This window comes from Sus scrofa, chromosome 4, assembly GCF_000003025.6.
Source record: "Sus scrofa isolate TJ Tabasco breed Duroc chromosome 4, Sscrofa11.1, whole genome shotgun sequence".
NCBI lineage: Eukaryota > Metazoa > Chordata > Mammalia > Artiodactyla > Suidae > Sus > Sus scrofa.
In genome coordinates, this window is record NC_010446.5 from 8,583,307 (window position 1) to 8,606,725 (window position 23,419).

Consider the following 23,419-nt stretch of genomic DNA (forward strand, 5'->3'; position numbering starts at 1 on the left):
GTAACATTTTTTCCTTTAAGGTATTTACTTTGTAAGATTTTAGACTCTTGCATTAAAGTAATATTGACATAGAGCTATGTCTATCACTATTCCTTTTAAATTATTATTAAATTAATTTGTTTCCTTTTATCATCCCTTTTATATTTGTCTATCATTATTCCTCCTAAAAGTTAGCTAGTCAGTAAAATCAATCTTTGGAGAATAATTTCTTGCCCAGAATTAGTTCTTTTTCATTCAAGAGTTAGGTATTTGCAAGGCCTGTAAAGCTCAAAGAACAAAATTTTTTTTTCTTAAAAATCATAGAAAGTTAAAAAGTGTAATTCTAATTTCATATATTAAAATTCTAACTTTACTCTTAAAAATACATATTACTGAAAACTAACACCTTCCTAAGTCCTGTTGATTGAAACAGTTGAAGTACTGAAGTTTGAGCTACTGAGTCATTTTGTGTGTCTATACTTCTGACTTACTGGGTTATTGTCCAAGTCTGACCTGCATTACAGTGGGACTGAGGCATCTTCTTGGAATTTCAAAGCATGTTGTACAAATCAGGCAGACACTTAGATATACTTCTGGTTCAACCATAGGACGGTGTTGTCAATATGTTAAGTGATAACTTAGTACTTCCAGAATAGCTACAGAGTTCCCCTCGTGACTAAGGGACAACGAACCCAACTAGTATCCACGAGGACGCGGTTTCCATCCCTGGTTAAGGATCCGGCGTTGCCACAGCAGTGCTGTAGGCTGGCAGCTGCTGCTCCCATTTGACCCCTAGCCTGGGAATTGCCATATGCCGCAGGTGCAGCCCATTAAAAAAAACAAAAGTCTTTAGACGTTTGTAATACTTGAAGACTCTAAATTAATGAAAAGAGCATCAAATTTGCAGTTTATTTGTCCCTTCTTTGTGATAGAATTTGTAAAGTATACATGTGAAAAGCTAAGCTATTTGATTATGCCCATGCTATGATCATATTGTATTTATTTACGGAAATTCAGTGATGAACTTTGTATACATTTTTCAAGGACACAAAATTTAAAATTGAATCCACCGCAGGCTCAAATATTTCTTTTTTTTTTTGTCTTTTTGCCATTTCTTGGGCCGATCCGAGGCGCATCTGCGACCTACACCACAGCTCATGGCAACGCCGGATCCTTAACCCACTGAGCAAGGCCAGGGATCAAACCCACAACCTCATGGTTCCTAGTCGGATTCGTTAACCACTGAGCCACCACGGGAACTCCATCAAATATTTCTTATTAGAAGCTTCATTCAGCATTTTGTCATAAATGTCAAGTCGATAGTTTCCCCTTTCCTACCCCTGGATGAAGCTGGATCTGCACAGACTGGGCGCTGACAAATAGGCATGTTTCTTCAGGTCTGGTCTCTGTCACAGGGGTTATGGCTCAAGATTTTGCTGTTGACATGCTGGTGGGTTTCCGTAGCTCACCTCCGCATCCGCAGAACTTTCATCTTTTGCCAGCTCTCCAAAACCAGATGCCCCAATATCTGCCACAGAGTCTGTAATCGGTGGGTGATGTAATACTCAGGTATCGCAGCCCCTACAATGCTGCCAGAATTCCCGTCTCCATTTGCTGTCTTTGTAACTTACCCTGTGGGTAGCACGTCTCCCAGAATGCCCTCTCCTACGGCACTGCCTCCACCGTGATTTCAAGGGTTGATGTCTTGGCTAGAAGTGGCTGGGGGGTAGTGGATGGAGAGGTACGCTGGCCTTCTCCGAAAATGGCACCAGGGGCTAGAAGGTGAACTGCACAGGGAGCGGAGGCACAGGAAACTTTCAGTGTTTCATGAGGTTTTTCTCAATCCTGCTTCACTGGTCAGTGAAAGAAATTTTCTAGCTTCTGACACTGCTTTATTCATTAGTCTTAGCTTTTACAATTAAAGAGTCTGTTTCCAGTGCCTGATGCCTTTTATGATATTAGCTATATCCAGTCAAGAAACATGGACCCATGGGTGTCATCTGTCTACCAGAAACTCACTCTTATTTTTTTTAAGGCCACACCCTCGACACATGGAGGTTCCCAGGCTAGGGTCTGAATAGGAGCTATAGCTGCGGGCCTACGCCACAGCCACAGCAACGCCAGATCCGAGCTGCATCTGTGACCTACACCACAGCTCACAGCAACGCCAGATCCTTAACCCACTGAGTGAAGCCAGAGATTGAACCCACGTCCTCATGGATACTAGTCTGGTTCATTACTGCTGAGCCACAGCAGGAATCCCCTCACTCTTCGTAGGAGAAGAGTCATTAATCCTTTGTTCAACACGGCAGCCAGATGATCATTTTAGAATATATGCAAATCAGGCCATGTTTTCTAGTCATTTGCAGTTAAAGCAAAATCCTCCGATAACCTCCTCTTGCCATTATCCCTTTGATGTTATCATTCCAGCTACCTTGGCCTCCCCGCTAGTTCACAAATATGACAGGGATCCTCATACCCCAGGGCCTTTGCACGTGCTGTTCCCTCTGCTGGAATGCCCTTCCCCCAGATATTGTCACGGTTTGCTCTCTCACTTCTTTCAAGTTTCTTTTCAAGTGTTATTTTACCGCCAAGGTCTTTCCTGATCCCCATGTTTAAAAAAGCTTTCCCTTCCCTTATCCCAGTATATTCTCTGTCCCCTGTTTCTACTGTATTTTTCTTCATAGAATGTATCCCCACTGGACAGATCATGTATTTCATTGTTTATTTCTCTGTCTACCTCCTACAACAAAAATTTAAGCTTCATGAGAATAGGGACTTTTGCCTGTACTTATTACTACTGTGTCACTAGCACCTAGAACCGAGCCTGGCAAAGGGTAGCTGTTCAGTAAATTTTGGTTGAATGAATGAATGCGTTAAATGCATCTTTAAAATACATTTTAATATTTGGAATACAAATCTCCCCTAGTTACTCTCCTCCCTCCCCAACCATTTCCTCATTATTTTTTCATGTGTATTATTCCAGGTTAACTTTTGAACAATTTCTATCCAATTCTGCCTCCAGCAATGCCATTTGAATTTTTATTGCTGTCACCTTTCAAAGACAGTGAAAAGAAATGATTAAGGCAATGGGCCCTGGAGCCAGAGAACCTGGGTTAAATCCTGATACGTCTATTAGCTGCTGTGTGACCTTGAGAAATTATTAATCCCTCTGTGCCTAAGGCTCCTTGTCCATAAAGTGATATCAATAATCACTCACACCTCAAAAGGTTGTTTTGAGGATTATATAAATTAATATGTAAAGCACACAGATGAGAAATTGGAATATAATACATGCTACATTCATGTTACTGTTAATTCATGTTATTCATCACTAGTAAATTAATATTGTCACTTTAATTCATAGTCATTTCTACGAATAAATATGTTCATTATTGAGATGGCATTGAATTTATAGACCGTCATGAAAATGAATTGATACAGTTACATAATTAAAACTGTTACGCAATAATATATTTTCCATTTATTTACTCTTAGTCCCTCAGAAGTTCTGTTTTGTAGTTTTCTCTCTTAAGCTGCTACCTATTTTCTGAAGTTTATTGCTAGTATGTGCGCTATTCATTCCTCTTCTGAGTGGGTTTATTCCCCATCTCACAGCTCAGCCTTCAGTGTATTTTCTTAAATGTGTGGTCAGACTAAGTGATATGCACGTAAACAATCTTGTCATCCCAGCGATGTTTGTCACATGATCTCATCACAGTCCAACTGAACAAGATTTAACTGAAATTCTGCGTTCAAGGAGAAGCCTGTATCCCATCATAGATTAAACTCCCATCTAGATCCTCCACTGGCAAGTTACAGGAGCTCTCCAAGAATATGCTTCATGACTTCCCTCGGAGGTTCTTTCGGAATAATTAACCAAGATTAAAGAAGTTGCCTTCTGAACTGAGCAGCAAGATATATTTACCACTTCAGTTGGTGACTATCTTGCTTGATTCTGCTATAATGAGCACGGGGGCGAAAGTCATAGATGAAGGTCAGTATTACAGACTGTGTTTCTAAAAACACGGTCTCAGACTCCCTTCCCCTCAGCAGCTGGATATGTATGTCTCACTGCTTTCTCTCGACTTGAATATACCTGCCGTGTCCCCCACAGAAACTCACTTTTATTCTCTGCTAATAGAATGACTTGATGGAATGTCAGGTGTGTCTGGAGGGAGGGCCGCCTGGTCATCTTGCTAGGTTTCCTCTTCCTTTCATGCTTGTTTGAATTGTTTTAGAACATTGCTAGAATCATTTAGACTATCCTTGGCTCATTATTAAAATTTCCAACCCTGAAAAAAGGAAAGCATCAAAAGATGATTTCCACGTACTCAAACCACCCTATCTTTCCTCTTGCCCACCTCGGCCATCCCGATTCTATGTGTGAGCTCTCTACGACCCATCCATACTCCCCAGATGTGTGTGGCATCCTGTTTCCACGTGTCTTTGAAAGGCCATTCCCCACCCCAGCCCTGATAATTCTCTCATCTCTCTACTTCTTTACTGAATTTCCCTTCTATACATCTTATACCTGAAAATGTGCCAAAATATCTCCCTTCTTCAAAATAAAAACAATGCAAAATAAAAACTTTCCCCTCTACTTATTGCCCTGACCTGGTTTACAGCAAAACCCTTAAAGCAGATGTCTGTATTTACTCTTCAGTTATTTTCTCGTGATCTCTAAAACCAACTCCAAGGAGGCATTTGCCTCTTCTCCAGCCTCCCATTCATGGAAATATCTCATTTCAAGGCCTCCCATCCTCTCCACATTACCAGATCCACCCTCTTTTCAATCTGACCTTCCAGCAGCTTTGTACATCATTGATCAGTCCTTCATTCCCAAACACCTGTTCACTTGGCATTAGCCACATCGCTGTCATTTGATCCTCCTCTCGTATCACTAGGTCCCCCTGCCCACCGGATGGCCTCTGTCCCTGGATGCTTCTTTGCTAGTTCATTCTCCTATCCAGGCCTCTGAATGTTGGCATGTCAGTTGTTCAGTTCTGGGACTCCCTTCTCGTCTCTGTTTACACTTATTCTCTATAGAATCTCATGACTTTAAATAAGATCTCTAGAGCTCCATCATCTGCTAGTTGCCAACCAGGCAGTCAGGAGTGACCCTCGTACTGAAGAAAATTTAGAAGGATGGACCACATATTTTAAAAACGTCTTGACGGTGATAGGTGGTGAGCAGTTGCGGTCTACTGACCCCAAAGGAATGGCTGAGAGGATGCACGATGCTTTCAGTGACCACCCAAGGGTAAGAGGAAGAAAGTCAACGTCCAGAGCCTAGCCTGGATGGGGACTCTAGTAAGCCACCCCCGCTCTGGGATGTGACTCTGAAAAGGTGTCACCTGGGAGGAAGGTGAATGAGAAGCCATCCAGTCTTCAGAAAGCCTTGAAGCCTGTCTAAATGGCTCCAAGAGTGGGCCTTGAACTTGAGTGAAGATGGTCTCCAGGGAGTAGCATCCACACATGCCTGCAAACCCAGGCACCTAGAAGTCAACATCATCCACTGACTCAAATAAGGAGGTAGAGAGATAGGTGGGTGGGTGGGTGAGTAGGTGGGTAGATAGGTGAATGAATGGATAGACAGATTTTTTTTTCACATAAGTACCCAGCACACAAAGGTAAACTAGGTGCTCCCAGAGACATGAGTGGGATCCCAGTGGAAATCTAATCAGTGTTTGGGAGTCTAGTTGTACTGGGTTCCCGCTTTTCCTCCTCGGGGGAAACTTGAGAGTCCCCCAGTTTTTGTAAATGCTAAATTGCAAGGCACAGACTCACACTTGAAATCTAAAACACTTTTTCAGTCTGGGGTCTTCCGGAAGTGGAACCTCACCTGGGGTGTGAGTGCAGGTGTCTTTTTGGGAAGTACGGGAATGCTGGTCAGGAAGCAGGGAAGGGAAGGCACCAGGAGAAAGTACTAGCTCTTTCGGGAAAGCTCCAGGAGATAGTCCCAGAATAACTGCACTGGAGGGGGGTGATGGAACTGGGGTAGTAGTAACCAACCCCTGCGTGTGCTGGGTTGATGGTTATTCCCTGTGGTGCCGGGTAGGGGATGGGGTGATATGGACTCGCCAGCACTTCTGAGCTATTGCTGACCTGGAATAACGAGAATAATCATCAACTTCTTCAGGTAAATGCAGGGTATTTCCCACTGAGACTCTCTCTAGCAAGACTGAAAAAAGGATATTTTCTTTTAAAATATCATTATCATTCTTGATGTTTGTCCTAACTTAAGAAAATATCATTTTCAATTTTAGGCTGTGTGTATGGATGATTCTTCATGGGGAACTGTCAGATAAGATTGCACGTTACAAGCATGAAAGAATTTCGAAGGAACTCTTTGATAGTTAATTTAGTCTCCTTTTATTTCAAAACCATGGCGCTGTCTTATGCAACTGTCAATATTGATTTTACATATAAATATCAGCAATTGCACCTTCTACATTTTTCCTCAGACAGCTTGGGTATGTTTGAAATCAAACCCGCTATTCTTACCCTTCTTGTTTTTCTGATTAGTTTTTCACGATTTAAATGTTCTTTGCTGCCAATTGTGTCTTTATTTGAGGTAGAATATACTTCAAAAATGTTTGATTTATTCAAGTATTTTTATCTGTTCAAAAATTTTTCAATAACGTGCTAATGGTAATTTATATATTTTCTAATTGTGGATGAATGAATTTTCTTCAATAGAAAAAAGAGCTTGTTTTTTTTAAAGAACTCTCTTTTTTTTTAAAGCAGGCTCAGTGAATTATGTACCTTTCTTAATAAAGTCAATGAGAATAGAGTTAAGAAATAACGAAGTTGTTAAAATATCAACAGTAAGTTTGGATGTAGATACTAACTTCCTCTAATGCCAGAGAAAAATTAAAAAGTCTTATTGATTCTGAGGTTTTATTTAATAATATTCTTTTATGGGAATCTTAACTTTGCATATTTAAGTGTTTGACACCAGTATTTTAGGTAATTAAGTAATAGATATAAATACCAAAAAATATGGAAGAAGATGGACAATATTCAAGTCCCCTAGTCCTTCGGAAGTTGACATAAGGCTTTCTAGGCAATAGGGTCTATTTCAGTGGAGGGAGAGGGAGGGCTCAGTGCTGACACAGATTCAAGTTCCCTACCGTCCAAATCAAACAATTGGCTACATCGTGGCAGACTGGTATCTAATGGGCGTAGACAATTCTGAAGTTTTATGAAGAAAAACATGGAGAGACGATTTCGGAAATTCCTTACACGGCGTCGATGAAGGCATTTGCTTAACGCGTATACTTAGGCAAGATGATGGTGGTGGAAAAACATGTTGATCCATCAGTAAATTATATGGGAGTTCTTCATATCAGATGAGGGAATTATTTAGCATGTTTGGGTTGCCACAACATGGAAATCAGGGCTAGAGCTCAGAAATGGAAAGCTTGGACTTCCCTGGTGGCCTCACAGCTAAGGATCTGGTGGTGTCACTGCTGTGGCTCAGGTCACTGCTAGGGCTTGCGTTCGATCCCTGGTCTAGGAACTTTGGCATGCCTCTGGCACAGCCAAAAGAAAGAAAGAAAGAAAACGACAAAGAAAAAAGAAATGGAAAACTTTCTTCAAAATTCTGAGAAACTATATTTTCATCTAGTGGGAAAAAAAAAGCCGTCCCTCCACCCGACTTGGTATTTTTGTTAACATCACACACGGTGGTAATGAAATTAGGAAATACATTTAGAACGCTGCTCTTCCTGCTGAAAAAGAAAAACCCAAAACCTGAGAAAGCCCCCAGCACCTCCCGTCCCAAGTTCAAAACACCTTAACGTCTCCCAAGATCTGCCCTCTGCCAATTCTTCAGCCTTATTTCCAGCTATTATCTGTCTAATATTCTGGGCTGGTTTGTGTGGTCCTTTACCTTCCTATCTTGGTTTGTGCTTGTTCTCTTCCTGGAGGGTTCTTTATTCCCTACGTCATCTCCACCTTGTGGCAAATTCCCGCTCATTAACTTTAAGATCTACATCAGATTTCACATCCCGAGTAAGGCTTCTTTGATCCCTACTCGGCATGTCACCCAGTTTGTGCCTCTTCCTTGGGCTTCTATAGTAGCCTTTGCATAAATCTATCAATTGGGCTTTCCTCAATGTTTTTTAATTACTTATGTGTATTTATTCCTCATGAGAAGATCAGGGAGATTTATTTATTTATTTATTTATTTATTTATTTATTTTCGGGGTAATTTTAAAATCTGTCATTCCATATCAACCCCTCAGTCCCAGGCTTGGCACATAGTAGATGCTCAGTAAATATTTCTTTGAGAAGATTTAATGAAGGTAATAGTTGAAACTGTGATACAGATGAAAATGCAAGAGAAAGAGAAATTTATTTCTGATTCTCATGAATATTGATATTTAAAGAGCCAGAGTAAATTCACAGGCAAACGTTAGAAAGTCAACTGTTTATATTTTCTCTCTCAACAAATACCTTCCCTTATATTCCTTTTTCTTTGTCCATTCACCCTTGGAGCTTCCCAGGAGCAAATCTTCATTTGAAATGGAGCGATTGGTTACTTATTCTTATTTAACTTCATTTAAATAACTATTTGGTTGAATCATGGAAAATTACTGCTTTTTAGGTCAAAAATAGTCAGATGTTGGTAAGTTCCATGGCTCAACTTCAATATAAGGATAAAGAGCTAGATCTCTCTCCCTCCCATCTCTCTCTCTTTTTTTTTTTCGGTCTTTTTGCCACTTCTTGGGCCACTCCCGCAGCAGCATATGGAGGTTCCCAGGCTAGGGGGTCGAATCAGAGCCGTAGCCGCTGGCCTATGCCAGGGCCACAGCAATGCGGGATCCGAGTCACGTCTGTGACCTACACCACAGCTCACGGCAATGCCGGATCCTGAACCCATTGAGCAAGGCCAGGGATCAAACCCACAACCTCATGGTTCCTAGTCAGATTCGTTAACTACCGCGCCACAGCCAGAACTCTTCCCTCCCAGCTCTTTACTGCAGTTTTACACAGCTTTGTAGGTGGTCTGGATTTCTTGGTTTGAGTAACTTTTATAGCTGGCAAAGCAAACACATGCATTTTGTTAAGGTCAGTAAAGATGGTCTCTGCATAGGATTCTGCCTCAAGAAGTAACAAGACTCCATCCCAGGGTCCATTTATTTATTTATTTATTGTCTTTTCTTAGGGCCACACCTGCGGCATATGGAGGTGTCCAGGGTGGGGGTCCATTCGGAGCTGAAGCTGCCAGCCTATGTCACAGCCACAGCAACGCGGGATCCAAGAGCATCTGTGATCTACACCACAGCTCATGGCAACGCTGGATCCTTAACCCACTGAGCAAGGCCGGAGATCGAACCTGCATCCCCGTGGATACTTGTCAGGTTCATTAACCACTGAGCCAGGGTCCTCTTAAAGCAAAGACTGGAAAACCGTCTGTCCGGAAAGCCTCAGAAGGGACTCCTACATTCTGAAGTCCTCAGTGTCTGCCTCCGTGTTCACCCCCAATTTACTTACAATGGTATGAATCCATGAGTTAAAATAATGTAACGCTATTAAGATGTTAATTTGTACCTTTGTGCCTGCCTTGCAATTGAATTTTCAAGTCGTTGACTACATTTGCCTCTGTGGATTCAGGAAGCCATTTGTCCCACATTATCTAATTTATTAAACATATTTTGGCCCTTACAACTTTTCCATTAGTCATCCCTAAACACACTTCATACAAAGGAGTAAGACGTTCAGTGTCAACAAACAGCATTTCCTAGAGGAAGAGCAGCGCCAGGGCTGCAGATACAGGGGAAAACCAAATGTCAGTATTTCAGTACCTGGGAACTCTGACCCTGTGGTCCTCTGCTTGGGAAAATCAGATCTCTTATCAGAAGAGTTTTTCCTGCTCTTCCTGTAAATATTGGTGTTAAGATGGATTTTAGTGTTACTATGAGTGCTAGTGTTTTTTGTTTGTTTTTGGGTTTTTTTTTTTTTTTTTTTTTACTGATGATTTCTTAATTCCTTATAACCTTTCAATTAAAAGAACCTTTGAAACTAAATGAGGTGAAAACATCTTTTAAAAATAAGCAACACTTTTAGATTCTGGTAGACAGCAAATTCCCGGGGAAGAAAAGTTCCAAATTTGTGATTCTATTTGCATTTCCATAAACACAGAGAATCTTTGTCTGAGCTTATTATGGGACACATAACAGTGTTGGGAATGAGGTGTTTTAAGACTGGAATTATGCATATGCTCCCATTCTTATTAGCGCATTTACAACATGAAGCAATACAAAACTTGTGCGTTTGGCTCGAGAGCTTTTTCTCTTCAAGTTGATGTTTTCATGAATTTTAACTACCATTGGTCTCATTTAATGTTGTTAGATAAGATATTAAAAAATAAAAAATAGGTACTAAGAGGCCACTTCTCCGCAGGAAACAAACCCTGAGATGGAGAGGAAGGGGCAAAAGGTTTGTTAGGGAGGGCAGTGGCCTGGGAATCAACACCAGTGGGAGGGGAGGACCCAGGATTGGGAAAAGGGAGAAGTTGGGTTGCAGTAGTGGCTTGACCAAGACCCCAGCCAACACCTCCGCAAGCTCTGTGGCTCACGCGGTCCTATAGAGCTGCTCTGCAGCCTTCCACCCCGCACTGGTCAGAAACGTTGACACACAGCCTCTGAGTTCTCATGCCCACTCATGTAAGAGTTCCAGGTCCCAGGCATGTCAAGGAAGGAGCAGAACGTTCCAGAACGACAAGGACACTGATGAATTAGGGGTTACTGGTGTGGATGGATGTCCTTTCTTCCAGAGGAAGATTCGGGCCGCCCACACATAGGTGGCAGTTCTCCTAACCCTGACACCTGTGACCTCACTCCGCCCCCCTCCAGTCATGTTCCCATGTCTCTGGCTTGGTCAGTACAAATTCAGATTACTTTAAAATGACATAAGGGAGTTCCCTGGTGGTCTAGTGGTTAAGGATTCCGCACAGTCACTGCTGTGGCGCGGGTTCGATCCCTGGTCTGGGGACTTCTACATGCTTTGGGGGATGGCCAAAAAGAAAAGAAAATTACAGTCTCTCGGAAACACCGCATTTCAAATGCTCAGGGCCCATGGTGGACTGCACATAGCATTTCCATCATTGCAGAAAATTCTCCTGGACAGCACTGCTCCCCCCACCCCCATGGCTCTCGGAGGTCCTGCTGCCTCCCAACCGCCAGACTCCCCAGGAGGAAGGTGGCAGTTCTCTTAACTCTGACACCTGTGACCTCACTCCGCCCCCCTCAGCTGGGAGGCATCTCTTTTTAGTTCCCTCAACTCTTTCTTTGCCTTCGTATAGGACATTAATGTGGCTGAACACACTAGAACTGGAATCAATAGCAACTGAAAAGTATTTCCATTTCTTCAAGGATAGGCCAGGAACGTGGGGAAAATATTTGTATCCATCACACTAGTTCAATGAGAGAGAAGGAAAAATATTGTCATATTAAAATAGTATAAACATTCACACCCTGCCACGTTAACATCTGAAAATACAACATCCTTGGCCAACAAACAATGAAGGGAACACAATAAAATTGGCATAAAATACACTTTAAAATACAGCAAATACATCATTTTGGAAGTAGCCTCCTCCAAAGCAAACTGCACATGATGATGATAAAACCTGCTTCCTTGGGCGAGCTGTTCCATGAGTCACCCTCTCTAATTATCAGTGAACATGGCATTAGTGGCTTCCATTGCTGATTCTTCTACGATTTTCTTCTACAAGCTTTTGGTTATGCAGAATATATACCTTTGAAAAAAGGCTTCCGAAGAAATTCTTCCAGCCTTAAAATTCACTGTGTTTGGTATATGCCACATTCATTGTTTTTTTCTTCTGGAGTTTCAGCAGAAGTCTGGCCTTCACACAAACCGGTGGGTGATGCTTAAAGGTGTTTTCCCTAGTCAGATGTTCAATGCATATATTGAAAGGGCCATGTTTAAGCAGATCTTTTTTTGGGGGGGTGGGGCTGAACACTCACAGCATGCGGAAGTTCCCGGGGCCAGGGATGGAACTGGAGCCACAGCAGAAGACAACATGGAATCCTTAACAGCTAGGCCACCAGGGAGCTCCTAAGCAGGTCTTTTCTTTCTGTGTTGCACATGGGTCTATGAGAAGGGGCTGAACTAAATTACATATGCATACACAGACTGAATTTTTATAAAATACAAGAGAAAAATATACAACTGCGCTATCTAAAAAATCCTTGTATGACCACAGAAAAGCCTTGCCCTCAAGGGCAAGAACACTCCTCCCTGAATTTGACCCGAGTGTCCCCCAGAGTAGGAGGCATGGCCTCATTTCTTCATTCATCATCTATCCACAGTTCCCACTGTAGGGCAGCAGGTTAAGGGTCCTGCGTTTTCTCTGTGGCAGCGTGGGTTCAATCCTTGGCCCAGGAACTTCCATGTGCCAGATGTGTGGCCATAAAAAAAAGAAAAAGGTGGAAAAGGTATTAAATTTGTGCAATTTATTTGTGCAATTTTGTAACACGTATTAGCACAAATTGTTATGATTGTTCTAGTTTGTTATTGGTTGTTGTTGTTGGTATCCTACTCTGCTTAATATATAAATTAAACTTCTTCCCAGGTGGGTATGTAAAGGAAGAAGCAGCATATATGTAGGGTTCAAGTACAATCCGTGGTTTCAGGTGTGACTGCGGGTCTTGGGAAGTATCTTGATGGATCACGGGGACTGTTTTATCTTTCCCAGACCCCATATGGGGCTTAAAATCAGTCTGGAATATGTAGTGAAAATTAAAATGTTTTAGCATTTGAAAATCTCAAATATGTCTATTTTTGACGATATGGCAGAGATTACGTATCATTTGGTGTGTGCTCTGCTTTTGTCACAGGTGGGCGAGCTGGTCACAGGCTGTCAAGGAACGTCGCCGTCTGTGAAGAGCACGCCGGACCGTGGCAGAGCGCAGACACGCCAAAGGTGACGTCCCCCAGCCTGTCTGTGGCTTTGTGGTTTAGTTCTCTTGTCATGTGGTGCCTAGGAAGCCCCTTCCAAACAGGTATAACTGGAGTTCCCGTCATGGCGCAGCGGAAACGAGTCCAACTAGGAACCATGAGGTTGCGGGTTCGATCCCTGGCCTCGCTCAGTGGGTTAAGGATCCGGCAACACCGTGAGCCGTAGTATAGGTCGCAGACATGGTTCAGATCTGGCGTTGCTGTGGCTCTGGTGTAGGTCATCGGCTACAGCTCCAATTTGACCCCTTGCCTGGGAACCTCCATGTGCTGTGGGTGCCGCCCTGAAAAGACAAAAAAAAAAAAAGAAAAGAAAAAGCCAAACAGGTATAACTGTTGAACGTTTAAAAAGGATTCATGCCATGAAGGTTCGTGTTTATTCCCCAAACTAAGACTCTGGTTTGGCGGGGCTCTGGATCCCTAAAAAACAGACCTGAGCATCTAGGTCCTGGTTTCCTGTGATAAAAATGCACGTGGCCGTAGCCACACCCCGGATGCTCCACGTCCTGGGCACTGGCGTTTTATCGGGCACCATCCTGGGCGCTTTATTCACATGAGCACGTCTAATCCTCACGATTTTTATCCTGAGTTTGCAGATGGGGACCATGCGGGAGGGAGAAGGCAAGAATGATTGTAGCCACACGGCTGGGACTCGTTGGGACAGTTCTCCTGAGCTCTGCTCAGACTGCCACGCACACGGCCTCTCTTTTATGCTGGATGTCACGTCCGTCTCAGGGCTGCAAGGACCAAGAGGCCCCGTGGGCACCCTGCTGTCAGTCCCAGGTCATCTTCCAGCCTTTGCTTAAGCTTCCTTCCCAGCAGGACCCTCATCCTCTCAAGAGGGTATTTGTCTCCCTCTCAGCGTGGCCTGGTGTTTGAAAGCTCCTCGAGGATTCCTAACGGAAGGTTCTAGCGTTGCCCCCAGAGACCCTCAGAACGAAGCTCCCCACCCCCCCCACCCCCGCCCTGCCCCAATACGCAGCAGACAATCCATAGAGTATTTTGGACGAAGCTCTCATCAGTTCTCAATTCTTCCTTAGAATGAACCGCCCAGCTCTTCCAACTTTCCTTCTCCTTGTCATGGTTTCCAGACTCGTACCATCCAGATGGCAAAGTCTATTTTGGACCAAGGCAAACTATCTTTGTGATACAAATGTACACGCTAGAATTATCACTGTAAAAATACCTGAACCAGAGCTATATTTACGTCTTGCATAATACAAGCAATCAGGCGTTCGTGTATTCAAAGACAACTGTCAAAGTTTTGTAAAGATTTTCAAACATGGGGTTTGTTTAAACAACAGGTATGGAACTGAATTCCTTCTGAACGGGGGTTGCTGTTTTTAACCTTGGAAAGCCACGCTCCCGTTTCCTAGCTCAGTGATTTCCATTTCAGATAACGTGTCATTTAGAGAAATTCAAGGTATTGTGACTATTCACGGTCATAATTAACCCCCAGCAGCACCAACACACATAAAGAGTCTGATTCTAATTTATGAGGCATCCCAGGGATCGGAAACCAAGCCGTTGCAAACAGTTTGGAGCTGGTCCTCAAGACTCCAGAGAAACCGTCATTGCTATGATCCCACTTGATGGTTCGAGATGTCGCAACACAATTCTTCACAGTCGAACCTCCCGCGGTGTTGTTACCAAGCCTTTCTTTCTCATTTTGGTTCCCAAGAAGTGATCACCCCACAGCCAGACACAATGTATCTATGTGAAGGTTGTCTGTGGTGCCTTCATCATTGCCAACTTCATCATCTGCATTATCTCAGCCTCTTCATTAACCAAACAGTTGCTTATAAAGGCTGCACGCGGGAATGGGGTCGGGTAGGTTGTTGGTCTGGGGGAAGGGACTACAGATGCAGGGGGTGTTAGAATAAGCCCCTCGAGCATCTCATAGCTTGACAGGTCCTTTTCTTGAGCTGTGGAGACGGAGTAGGAGGAGAAGATCAAGGACAGCAGGGCCTTGTTGCTCAGGCCTGGATGGGGTCATGTTTGGGGGAAAGTAACCGACTCTCATGTGAAGGCTTGTGGTCCTATGACACGGCGATGAAGGAAGACCCAGAACTTGCTCAAAAACTGATTTATTGAGTACTGAGGGCCCCCACTGTGCTACACGATGCTCTGCCTTATCCTTCATCTCCAGAATACCTGCAGGATAAGTCCCAGTGTTCCTGATGCACTGCGGTTCAAAGACATCGAGTGATTTGCCCAAGATGGCAGAACCGTTAAGTGAGTGGTAGAACCAGGGACCAGAACAGGGCCTGTCTTGGGCTGGCCTTCTTACTCTCTTGATGGTGTCTTTTTTGAAAAACAGACTCTCGTCTTTAAGGCACTCTTCGGTTCGCAGCAACATTGATTAGATGGCACAGAGCGTTCCCAGATACTTCCTGCCCCAGCTCGTGCACAGCCTCGCTCGTGATCCACCTCCCTACCTGAGTGGAACGTTTGTGCCAATTGATGAACCTGAAGTCATCAAAGTCCACCCTTGGCATTAGGGCTGCGCCTCAGTGCTGTGCAATCTGTGGGTTTGGACAAATGTACCTGACGTGTATCCACTACTATAGGATCATACAGAGTAGCTTCGCTGCCCTGAAAATCCTCTGTGCTCCACTTACTCATCCCTCCCTCCCCACCCCCAACCTCTGCCAACTATCGACATATGTACTGTGCCAGAGTTCTGCCTTTTCCAAAAGGTTATATGATTGGAATCATACACCAGGGAGTCTTGTCAGTTTGACTTCCCTCACTTAGTCACATGCATTTGAGGTTCCTCCGTGTCTTTTCATAACGTGATAGTGCATTTCCTTTTCTTTTTTCTCTTGCCTTTTTTTTTTTTTTTTTTTTTTTTTTGCCACACTCTCAGGATATGGAAGTTCCCAGGCTAGGGGGCAAATCGAAACTACAGCTGCCAGCCTACACTACAGCCACAGCAACGCGGGATCCGAGCCGCATCTGCGACCTGCACCGCAGCTCACAGCAACACAGGATCCTTAACCCGCTGGTGAGGTCAGGGATAGAACCTGCATCCTCATGTATACTAGTTGGGCTCCTTACCCCTGAGCCACATCGGGAACTTCCAGTAGTGCATTTCTTTTTAGAGCTGGACCGTCCATTGTCTGGATGGACCGCAGTTTATTGATCCACTCACCTGCTGAAGGACTTCTTAGTTGCTTCCAATTTTTGGCAATTATGAATAAGGCTAACATAAATATTACATTAAGGGTTTTGTGTGGACATAAGATTGCAGCTCCTTTGAGTAAATGCCAAGGAACCCAATTGCTGGGGCATACAGTAAGAGCATGTTTAGTGGTGTAAGGAACTGCCAAACTGTCTTTTGAAGTGATCATATTGTTGAGATTGAAGAGTTCTTTGTATATCTTGACTGTATTTACAGAGGCCCATTTCTGGGCCCTCCACTCTGTTCCACTGCTCTATTTGTGCACTGACTTTCTATTTGTCTATCGTCTTTCACCGATACTCACTGTCTCAGTTTTTAAGATAAGCAGCATCAGTGCTCCGACTTTGTTCTTTCCGTAACTACTTGTTGGCTGTTCTGAGTCTGTCACCTCTCCACATAAACTTTAGAATCAGTTTGTCAGTATCCACAAAATGACCTGCTGGGATTTTGATTGGGATTTGCATTGAATGCACAGATCAAGTTGAGAGAAACTGACATTTTGACAATGCTGAGTCTTCTTATCCATGGATGCGGAGTGTCTTTCCATTTGTTTAACTCTTGATATCCTTCATCAGAGCTTCGTAATTTTTCTCAGAAACCAGAAGCCACTTCATGGTATCTTTTCAAGAACAGACAATCACATTTTTAAAAACAACAAAAATTATTAAACTTTTTATGGCTAATGCTTTGTCTTGTTTTAAAAATCCTATCTTGCCTAGAAGTCATAAAGGTAGTCTTTATCTTATAAGCCTGTGGTAGTTTTGCCTTTCACATTTAGGTATAATACATTAGGAACTGATTATTTAAGGTCTGACAATTTTGTTAATTTTTCCCATGTAGACACCAAATTGTTCCAGTGTCTCTTATTAAAAAGTTTATACTTTCTAGGAGTTCCCGTCGTGGCTCAGTGGTATTGGACCGAACTAGTATCCAGAAGGATGCGGGTTCGATCCCTTGCCTCCCTCAGTGGGATAAGGATCCAGCGTTGCTGTGAGGTGTACTGTAGGTCTCAGATGCACCTTGGATCCTGCGTTGCTGTGGCTGTGGTGTAGGCCAGCAGCTATGGCTCCAGCTAGACCCTTAGCCTGGGAATTTCTATATGCAGTGGGTGCAGCCCTAAAAAAGACAAAAAAAAAAAAAGTTTGTGCTTTCTGTAATGATTAACAAGGTCACTCTTGTCGTAGATCAAGTGTCCACGTGTGTCTAGGTCTCTAGGACGAGAATAGGCCTCTATTCTGTTCCATTTCCTTAATTTTCACAGTTTTATTGTAAATTTCTGACTACTAGGAAAAGTCTTCTCAACTTGTTCTTCTTAAAGAGCTCTTGGTCCTTTGCAATTTTATACAAATTTTAGAAATTTGTCGTGTTTCTCATACACACATACACACACACACGTGTACTGAGATTTTGTTTGAAATTCTATTGGGTGCATAGATCAGTTTAGGGAGAACAGTCTTTATAATATTGGCATCTCTATGTTTTCAGTCTTATTTGGTGTCTTTTAATAAAATTTGATAATTTTTCCATGTTTTACTGATTTTTAGGTGTGTGATATTTTTGATGCTATCATAAATATTTTTGTTTGTGGCATATAGATTGCTAATTTTTTAGTGTGATAAAATACACATAACATAAAATTCACCAAGTTAACCATTTGAAAATATACAGCGAAGTGGCATTTAGTGTATTCACAGTATTGTGTAACCATTTCCGCTATGTAATTCACTTTCATGTTTGGTTTCATACCTAGCAACCTTGCTAATCTCTTTTATTATTTTATTAATTTATCAATTGTTTCTTCTGTGTTTCCTATATGCCTGCAAAGAGTGATGGCTTTCTTCCTTCCCAATCTGTACCTTTTATTTCTTTTTCATGTGTTACTGAATAGGGAAAAAAATCCAGTACAATCTTTTTTTTTTTTTTTTTTTTTTGTCTTTTTGCCATTTCTAAAAGGGCCAATCCCTTGGCATATGGAGGTTCCCAGGCTAGGGGTCTAATTGGAGCTGTTGCTGCCAGCCTACACCACAGCCACAGCAACATGGGATCCGAGCCGGGTCTGCGACCTACACCACAGTTCATGGCAACGCCTGATCCTTAACCCACTGATCAAGGCCAGGGATCGAACCTGCAACCTCATGGTTCCTAGTCAGATTCGTTAACCACTGTGCCACGACAGGAACTCCCAGTACAATCTTGAATAGAGGGTGATCGCAGGCATCTTTGTCTCATTGCCAATTCCAGAGGGAAAGTTTTCAGCATTTTACTATCAAGTCAGAAACATTTTATTGAAACATATTAAATGTAGTGGTTTCATAATCCATCCTTTCCTAGTCAATATCTGAAGTTTTTATGTCTCTCTTTCTGCTCTTGTTGCTTCTGCTGATTCTTATGCAAAGTCCCCTTTTTCCTTGAGTGCTGTTTACTTTTTACTGTGACCTGCTCCATTGTCTGGGGCTTCTCAGAGGTCTAGCAGGGGTTCAGCCAAGGAGCACCAGCGTACGCTTTGAAACAGACCCTAAAAACACTACTGGCTTAGGATCACTGAAGTCTAAATTCAAGATTGAAGGGTTTTTTTAGCTGCTCTAAACCCATGGACGTGCCAGCTGAGGGTGACAACTCAGCCCTCCTCTGTCCACTGGGGCAGCTCTCTTATAGCCCCATGGGGAGGCAGGCAGAGTGGGTTTACTTCTCATTCAGTCTTTTAAAAAAAATAGCTTAGGAGCTCCCGTTGTGGTGCAGTGGTTAATGAATCCGACTAGGAACCATGAGGTTGCGGGTTAGATCTCTGGCCTTGCTCTGAGGATCCGGCGTTGCCATGAGCTGTGGTGTAGGTTGCAGACGCAGCTCGTATCCCGCATTGCTGTGGCTCTGGCGTAGGCCGGTGGCTACAGTTCCGATGAGACCCCTAGCCTGGGAACCTCCATATGCCACGGAAGTGGCCCTAGAAAAGGCAAAAAGACAAAAAAAAAATAAGAAATAAAAAAATAATTTATTGGAGTTCCCGTCATGGCTCAGTGGTTAACGAATCTGACTAGGAACCATGAGGTTGCGAGTTCGATCCCTGGCCTTGCTCAGTGGGTTAAGGATCTGGCTTTGCCGTGAGCTGTGGTGTAGGTCGCAGACGCAGCTCGGACCCCAAGTTGCTGTGGCTGTGGCATAGGCCGGTGGCCATAGCTCCGATTCCACCCCTAGCCTGGGAACTTTCACATGCCGCGGGAGCAGCCTTAGAAAAAAGGCAAAAAGACAAAAAAATAATAATTTATTTATTTTTATTATTATTATTTTTCACTATACTATTATTTTTAGTGTAGCTGATTTACAGTGTGTGTCAATGTCTGCTGTAGAGCATCGCATCCCAATCATATACATATATTCTTTTTTTCATAGTATCTTCCATCATGTTCTGTCCCAAGGGATTGGACATAGTTCCCTGTGCTGTGCAGTAGGACCTCCTTGCTTGTCCATTCTAAGTGTAATAGTTTGCATCAACCAACCCCAAACTCTACGTTTATCCCACTCCCCCCCCCTCCCCCGGCAACCACAAGTCTGTTCTCCGTGTCTGTGAGTCTCTTTCTGTTTTGCAGACAGGTTCATTTGTGCCCTATTTTAGATTCCACGTAGAAGTGAAGGCCTGAAGACAGAAGAGCAGTAGGACGTGAGGCCCGTTCACTCTTACAGGAGGGAGAAGCCCTTTGGGGCTGCATCCTTACTGAGGAGAGGGCGTCCTGTTAGCCCACCCTTGACCTCTGTCCCCCGACTCTAAACATCCAGCAAGACCAAGCCCAACTTTAGGGGTTCAGCAAGTGCCCTCGGGGCAAGGGTGGCTTCGGGGCTCCACTTCTCTTTCTGGTTCCTCATCTCACGGAATTTTGACCTTGTGGTTCCTAATTATCTTACCACATTTTTCATGATCTCGAGTTTTCAGTGGGAACCGGGAGTCTTCGGTCCAAACATGCTAGCCCAACAGAGTGTGGGAAGAAAGTTACTTATGTTCTTTAATAGAAGGAATCAGTCTTCACTGCGTTTTACAGCTACTGACTTCAGACCTTTTCTTTTTCTCCTTGCTTTCTCCGTGGCAGTAACTTTATTTATTCTGTCTTCCAGCTATTCTTACTAGAGTCTCGATTCCAGGGGTTCAGCTCTCACAGCCAGGCAGTGGGTTAACCAGCGGTGGGCATCTGGCACTTCAGGCCTGCGACATTGAGGCAGGAAACAGCAGGAGAGGAAAGGCCCTCTGCTCTTTCCCGGGGGGTCAGCGCAGTCCTCACATGCCCCCGGCTCAGCTTGTTCACTGCTTACTACCCCGGGATTCACAAGCACTGAAGGCTCTGCGTGCAAACTGCTCCTCACCGCATCCGAAGCAGAGGAGCCACAGACTCCTGGATGCTGGCCGAGCTCACAGTTCATTCCTGAGATGCAGAAGCGAGAGCCTGAGGGATGTGCCTGGAAGTGAGCTTTCCCCAAAGTCAAGGACCACACAAGCTTAATAGATGAATTTGGATATTTGCTTAATTAAGCCATAGATATCACAGCCTTTTCAATAAGGACAGAGCTATTAAAAAGTAGGGCTATAGTTAATCCTGAGTGTACGTTTCTACATAGTTTGTAGCGTATAATCTGGGGCTTTAGAAAATACCATTTCATATTCCCCGTGTACTCTGCATTTGTCTTCAGCAGGTCCAGATGTGTTAGTCAAAAATTCTAAGGAATCAGAAAGTCCTAGGCTTTCAAGGGCTGAGCATTTGTTGAAATGAGGTGAGAGGGCTGCGAAAACAAGAGAGAATTTATACTTTCCGAAGAAAACTGAATCTCCTTCCCCCGACAGAAGCCTGCATGAATCTGGTCTGAGGATGCAGGTTTGGAACTCCTGGGTAGATTGTGATTTTCCTTATGTTAGGGATAATTTCTAATGTAATATCATGATTCCAAAACAATATAATAACACGCTTTCATGTATTCAACAACTATGTATTCAGTAAAACTGTAAGCCAAAGACACAGGCTGAAAAAGACAAAGTCTTTGCTTCAAAGATGTCAGGCTCATAGAGAGAAGTGGTCAGTGATGCGACGATTATGTGACAATGTGATAACTCTTCTGGTGAATTCTACACTGTCCTCCTAGACATGACCAGGTACCTTGTCTGCTTGCACAGACCGTGGTATTGCTGGTGTCAAGCACGGCGGCTGGAATACAGTAGGCGCTCGGTCATATCTGTCAACGAACTGAATGAATGAATGGGGCAGCAATTCCAAAATAATTTCAAAATCATCCAAACCCCTGGGGGAACTTCATGTGAATAAAGATTACCGGGTCCCGCTCCAGACCTATGGGATGGAAATTGCCAGAGAAGCAGCCTCGTGACCACATCATCCAGAGTGTTCTCTCCAGCAGTGATAATGGGAATCCTGGGCCAGCGGAGGTCCTGCTTGGCTCCTTCACTGTAGCTTTGGCCATGACTGGGAGGCCCGGGGGCAGGCATCAGAACAGGTTCTTGTGGGAGGGAAACCGTGGGCTAAGCCTGCTGTGCACCTGAACTTGTCCTCTAAGTGCCCTTGCCTCACCATGGCCGGCTGGGCTGTCCCGAGCCACTGGCTCCAGGAGTGAGACCTGCCTGGAGTGAGTCTCTTATTGATCCTGGCTGTGGGGCTTGGCCTGTGTCATCTCAGTTATCCAAAAAATTCCCGGGTAAGCAGAGTTTCCCCGCTGGCCTCTCCTCCAGCTACCTCTGCATTAGCACAGCCCTGTGGGCACTTTTTGCCCCTTTATTTCTCCAAGGGTCGGATGCTTGCCTCTCCAAGGCTTTACGCTACTTGAAACTTGGGACAATCTCCTCTTTGCCTGCGTGCTCCGGGGATAGTACTTGCTGATATTTGAATCTCCTCAAAATTTAATTTAAAAGGCAATCTCAATTTCCCCTGCCCCTTTTGTTGTAGAAGCCAGCAAGTTGAGAGACTAGAGGTCGATCCCAGCAAGCATTCCTTCCCTGACGTGGCTAACATAATCCAAGAGGAAAGACACACACCCAGAAGAGTTCAGTCTGAACCCAAAAGAATACCAGGCGAGGAAGATCCAGGCTTTGAAGATAATCCCGAAGTGCCTCCGTTGATCTGAAACTTCAGGCTGTGCTGACCCACCAAAATCTTTCCCAGGTTTGCTCAGTGCCGAGAGTGTGTTTATATGGTTTATGGGGTAAACACAGTTACTTTTCAATATCACTACTCCTGTGCTTTAGCTTCTCCTCTGTGCAGTCATGCACTCAACCTAGTTTAAAATTAAAATGTATGCCTTCAGAGTGCTGTAACATCATTCGTCTGTCATAAAGTGTTGGCTGGAGAAAGTGCTCAGTAAATCACAGAACTGTTACAGAAACGTGCCGATTATAAATCCCAGAAGTGCCTGCTTGTGCAGATGGGTGAGGTCATGGATTAAAGGAGTGATTATTAAACTGGGACTTCTGGAATTCCCATTGGGGCTCAGCGGGTTAAGAACTCAACGTAATCTTGAGAAAGTGGGTTCAATCCCTGGTCTCGCTCAGAGGACTCTGGATCCAGCGTTGTCGCAACCCACAGCATGGGTCACAGATGTGCCTTGGATCTGGAGTTGCTGTGGCTTGTGGCAAAGGCCTGAGCTGCCGCTCCGATTCAACCCCTAGCCTGGGAACTTCCATATACTGCAGGTGCGGCCCTAAAAAGAAAACGAAGAAATGGGTACTTTGGCCAACTGGTCATGCTCAGAAGTTAAAACCGAAATTTCAGATTAAACTGGGATGTTTAAGAAGGTTTTAAGCAATATTTGAGTTTTCTTCTGATACACCTGCTTTCTCTGATGGTGCGGTGCGATGGCAAGAAGATGAGGTTGGAAATGAGGCACCTTGAACTTGGAGTCTAGTTCAGACACTTTGGACAAAGCCTCAGCAAGTTTGTAAACCTCCCTGAGCCTCCGTGGCCCTCTCTGTGACTGGGGAGTAATAACACCGGCCTTATGCACGGGCTTGTCTCCAGATGAGCTGTCCAGCGCCTGGCGGTGTCCGCTCTGAACTGCGCTCCCCTCTCCTCCTCCCTCCCCCGCCGCCTCTCCGTCGCCGTCGCCTCCGCTACTGTTCTCACCCCCCTCTTCCTCCCCATCCTACTCTCTCCTCTGTTTCCTTCTTCACTTTGTAACTACTTAAACCTCTTCCTTATATACAGCATGATGAACTCCATATTCCACATAAATATAGGAAAACCCTCGTTACTCTAATTGTGACATACGAGCATTTAAATCAGG

General features: G+C 43.9%; 1 protein-coding gene across 3 annotated transcripts in view; it reads left to right on the forward strand.

Moving 5' to 3' along the window:
- Positions 1-22,598, forward strand: part of LRRC6 (leucine rich repeat containing 6) — a 74,293-nt gene extending 51,695 nt beyond the window's left edge. For 2 of the 3 annotated variants that reach the window (XM_021088516.1, XM_005662841.3), the window contains 2 exons: positions 12,852-12,937; positions 22,087-22,598. In XM_021088516.1, the coding sequence (XP_020944175.1) occupies positions 12,852-12,937; positions 22,087-22,264 (264 nt within the window). In that variant the 3' untranslated portion in view covers positions 22,265-22,598. 3 annotated transcript variants of the gene reach the window in all.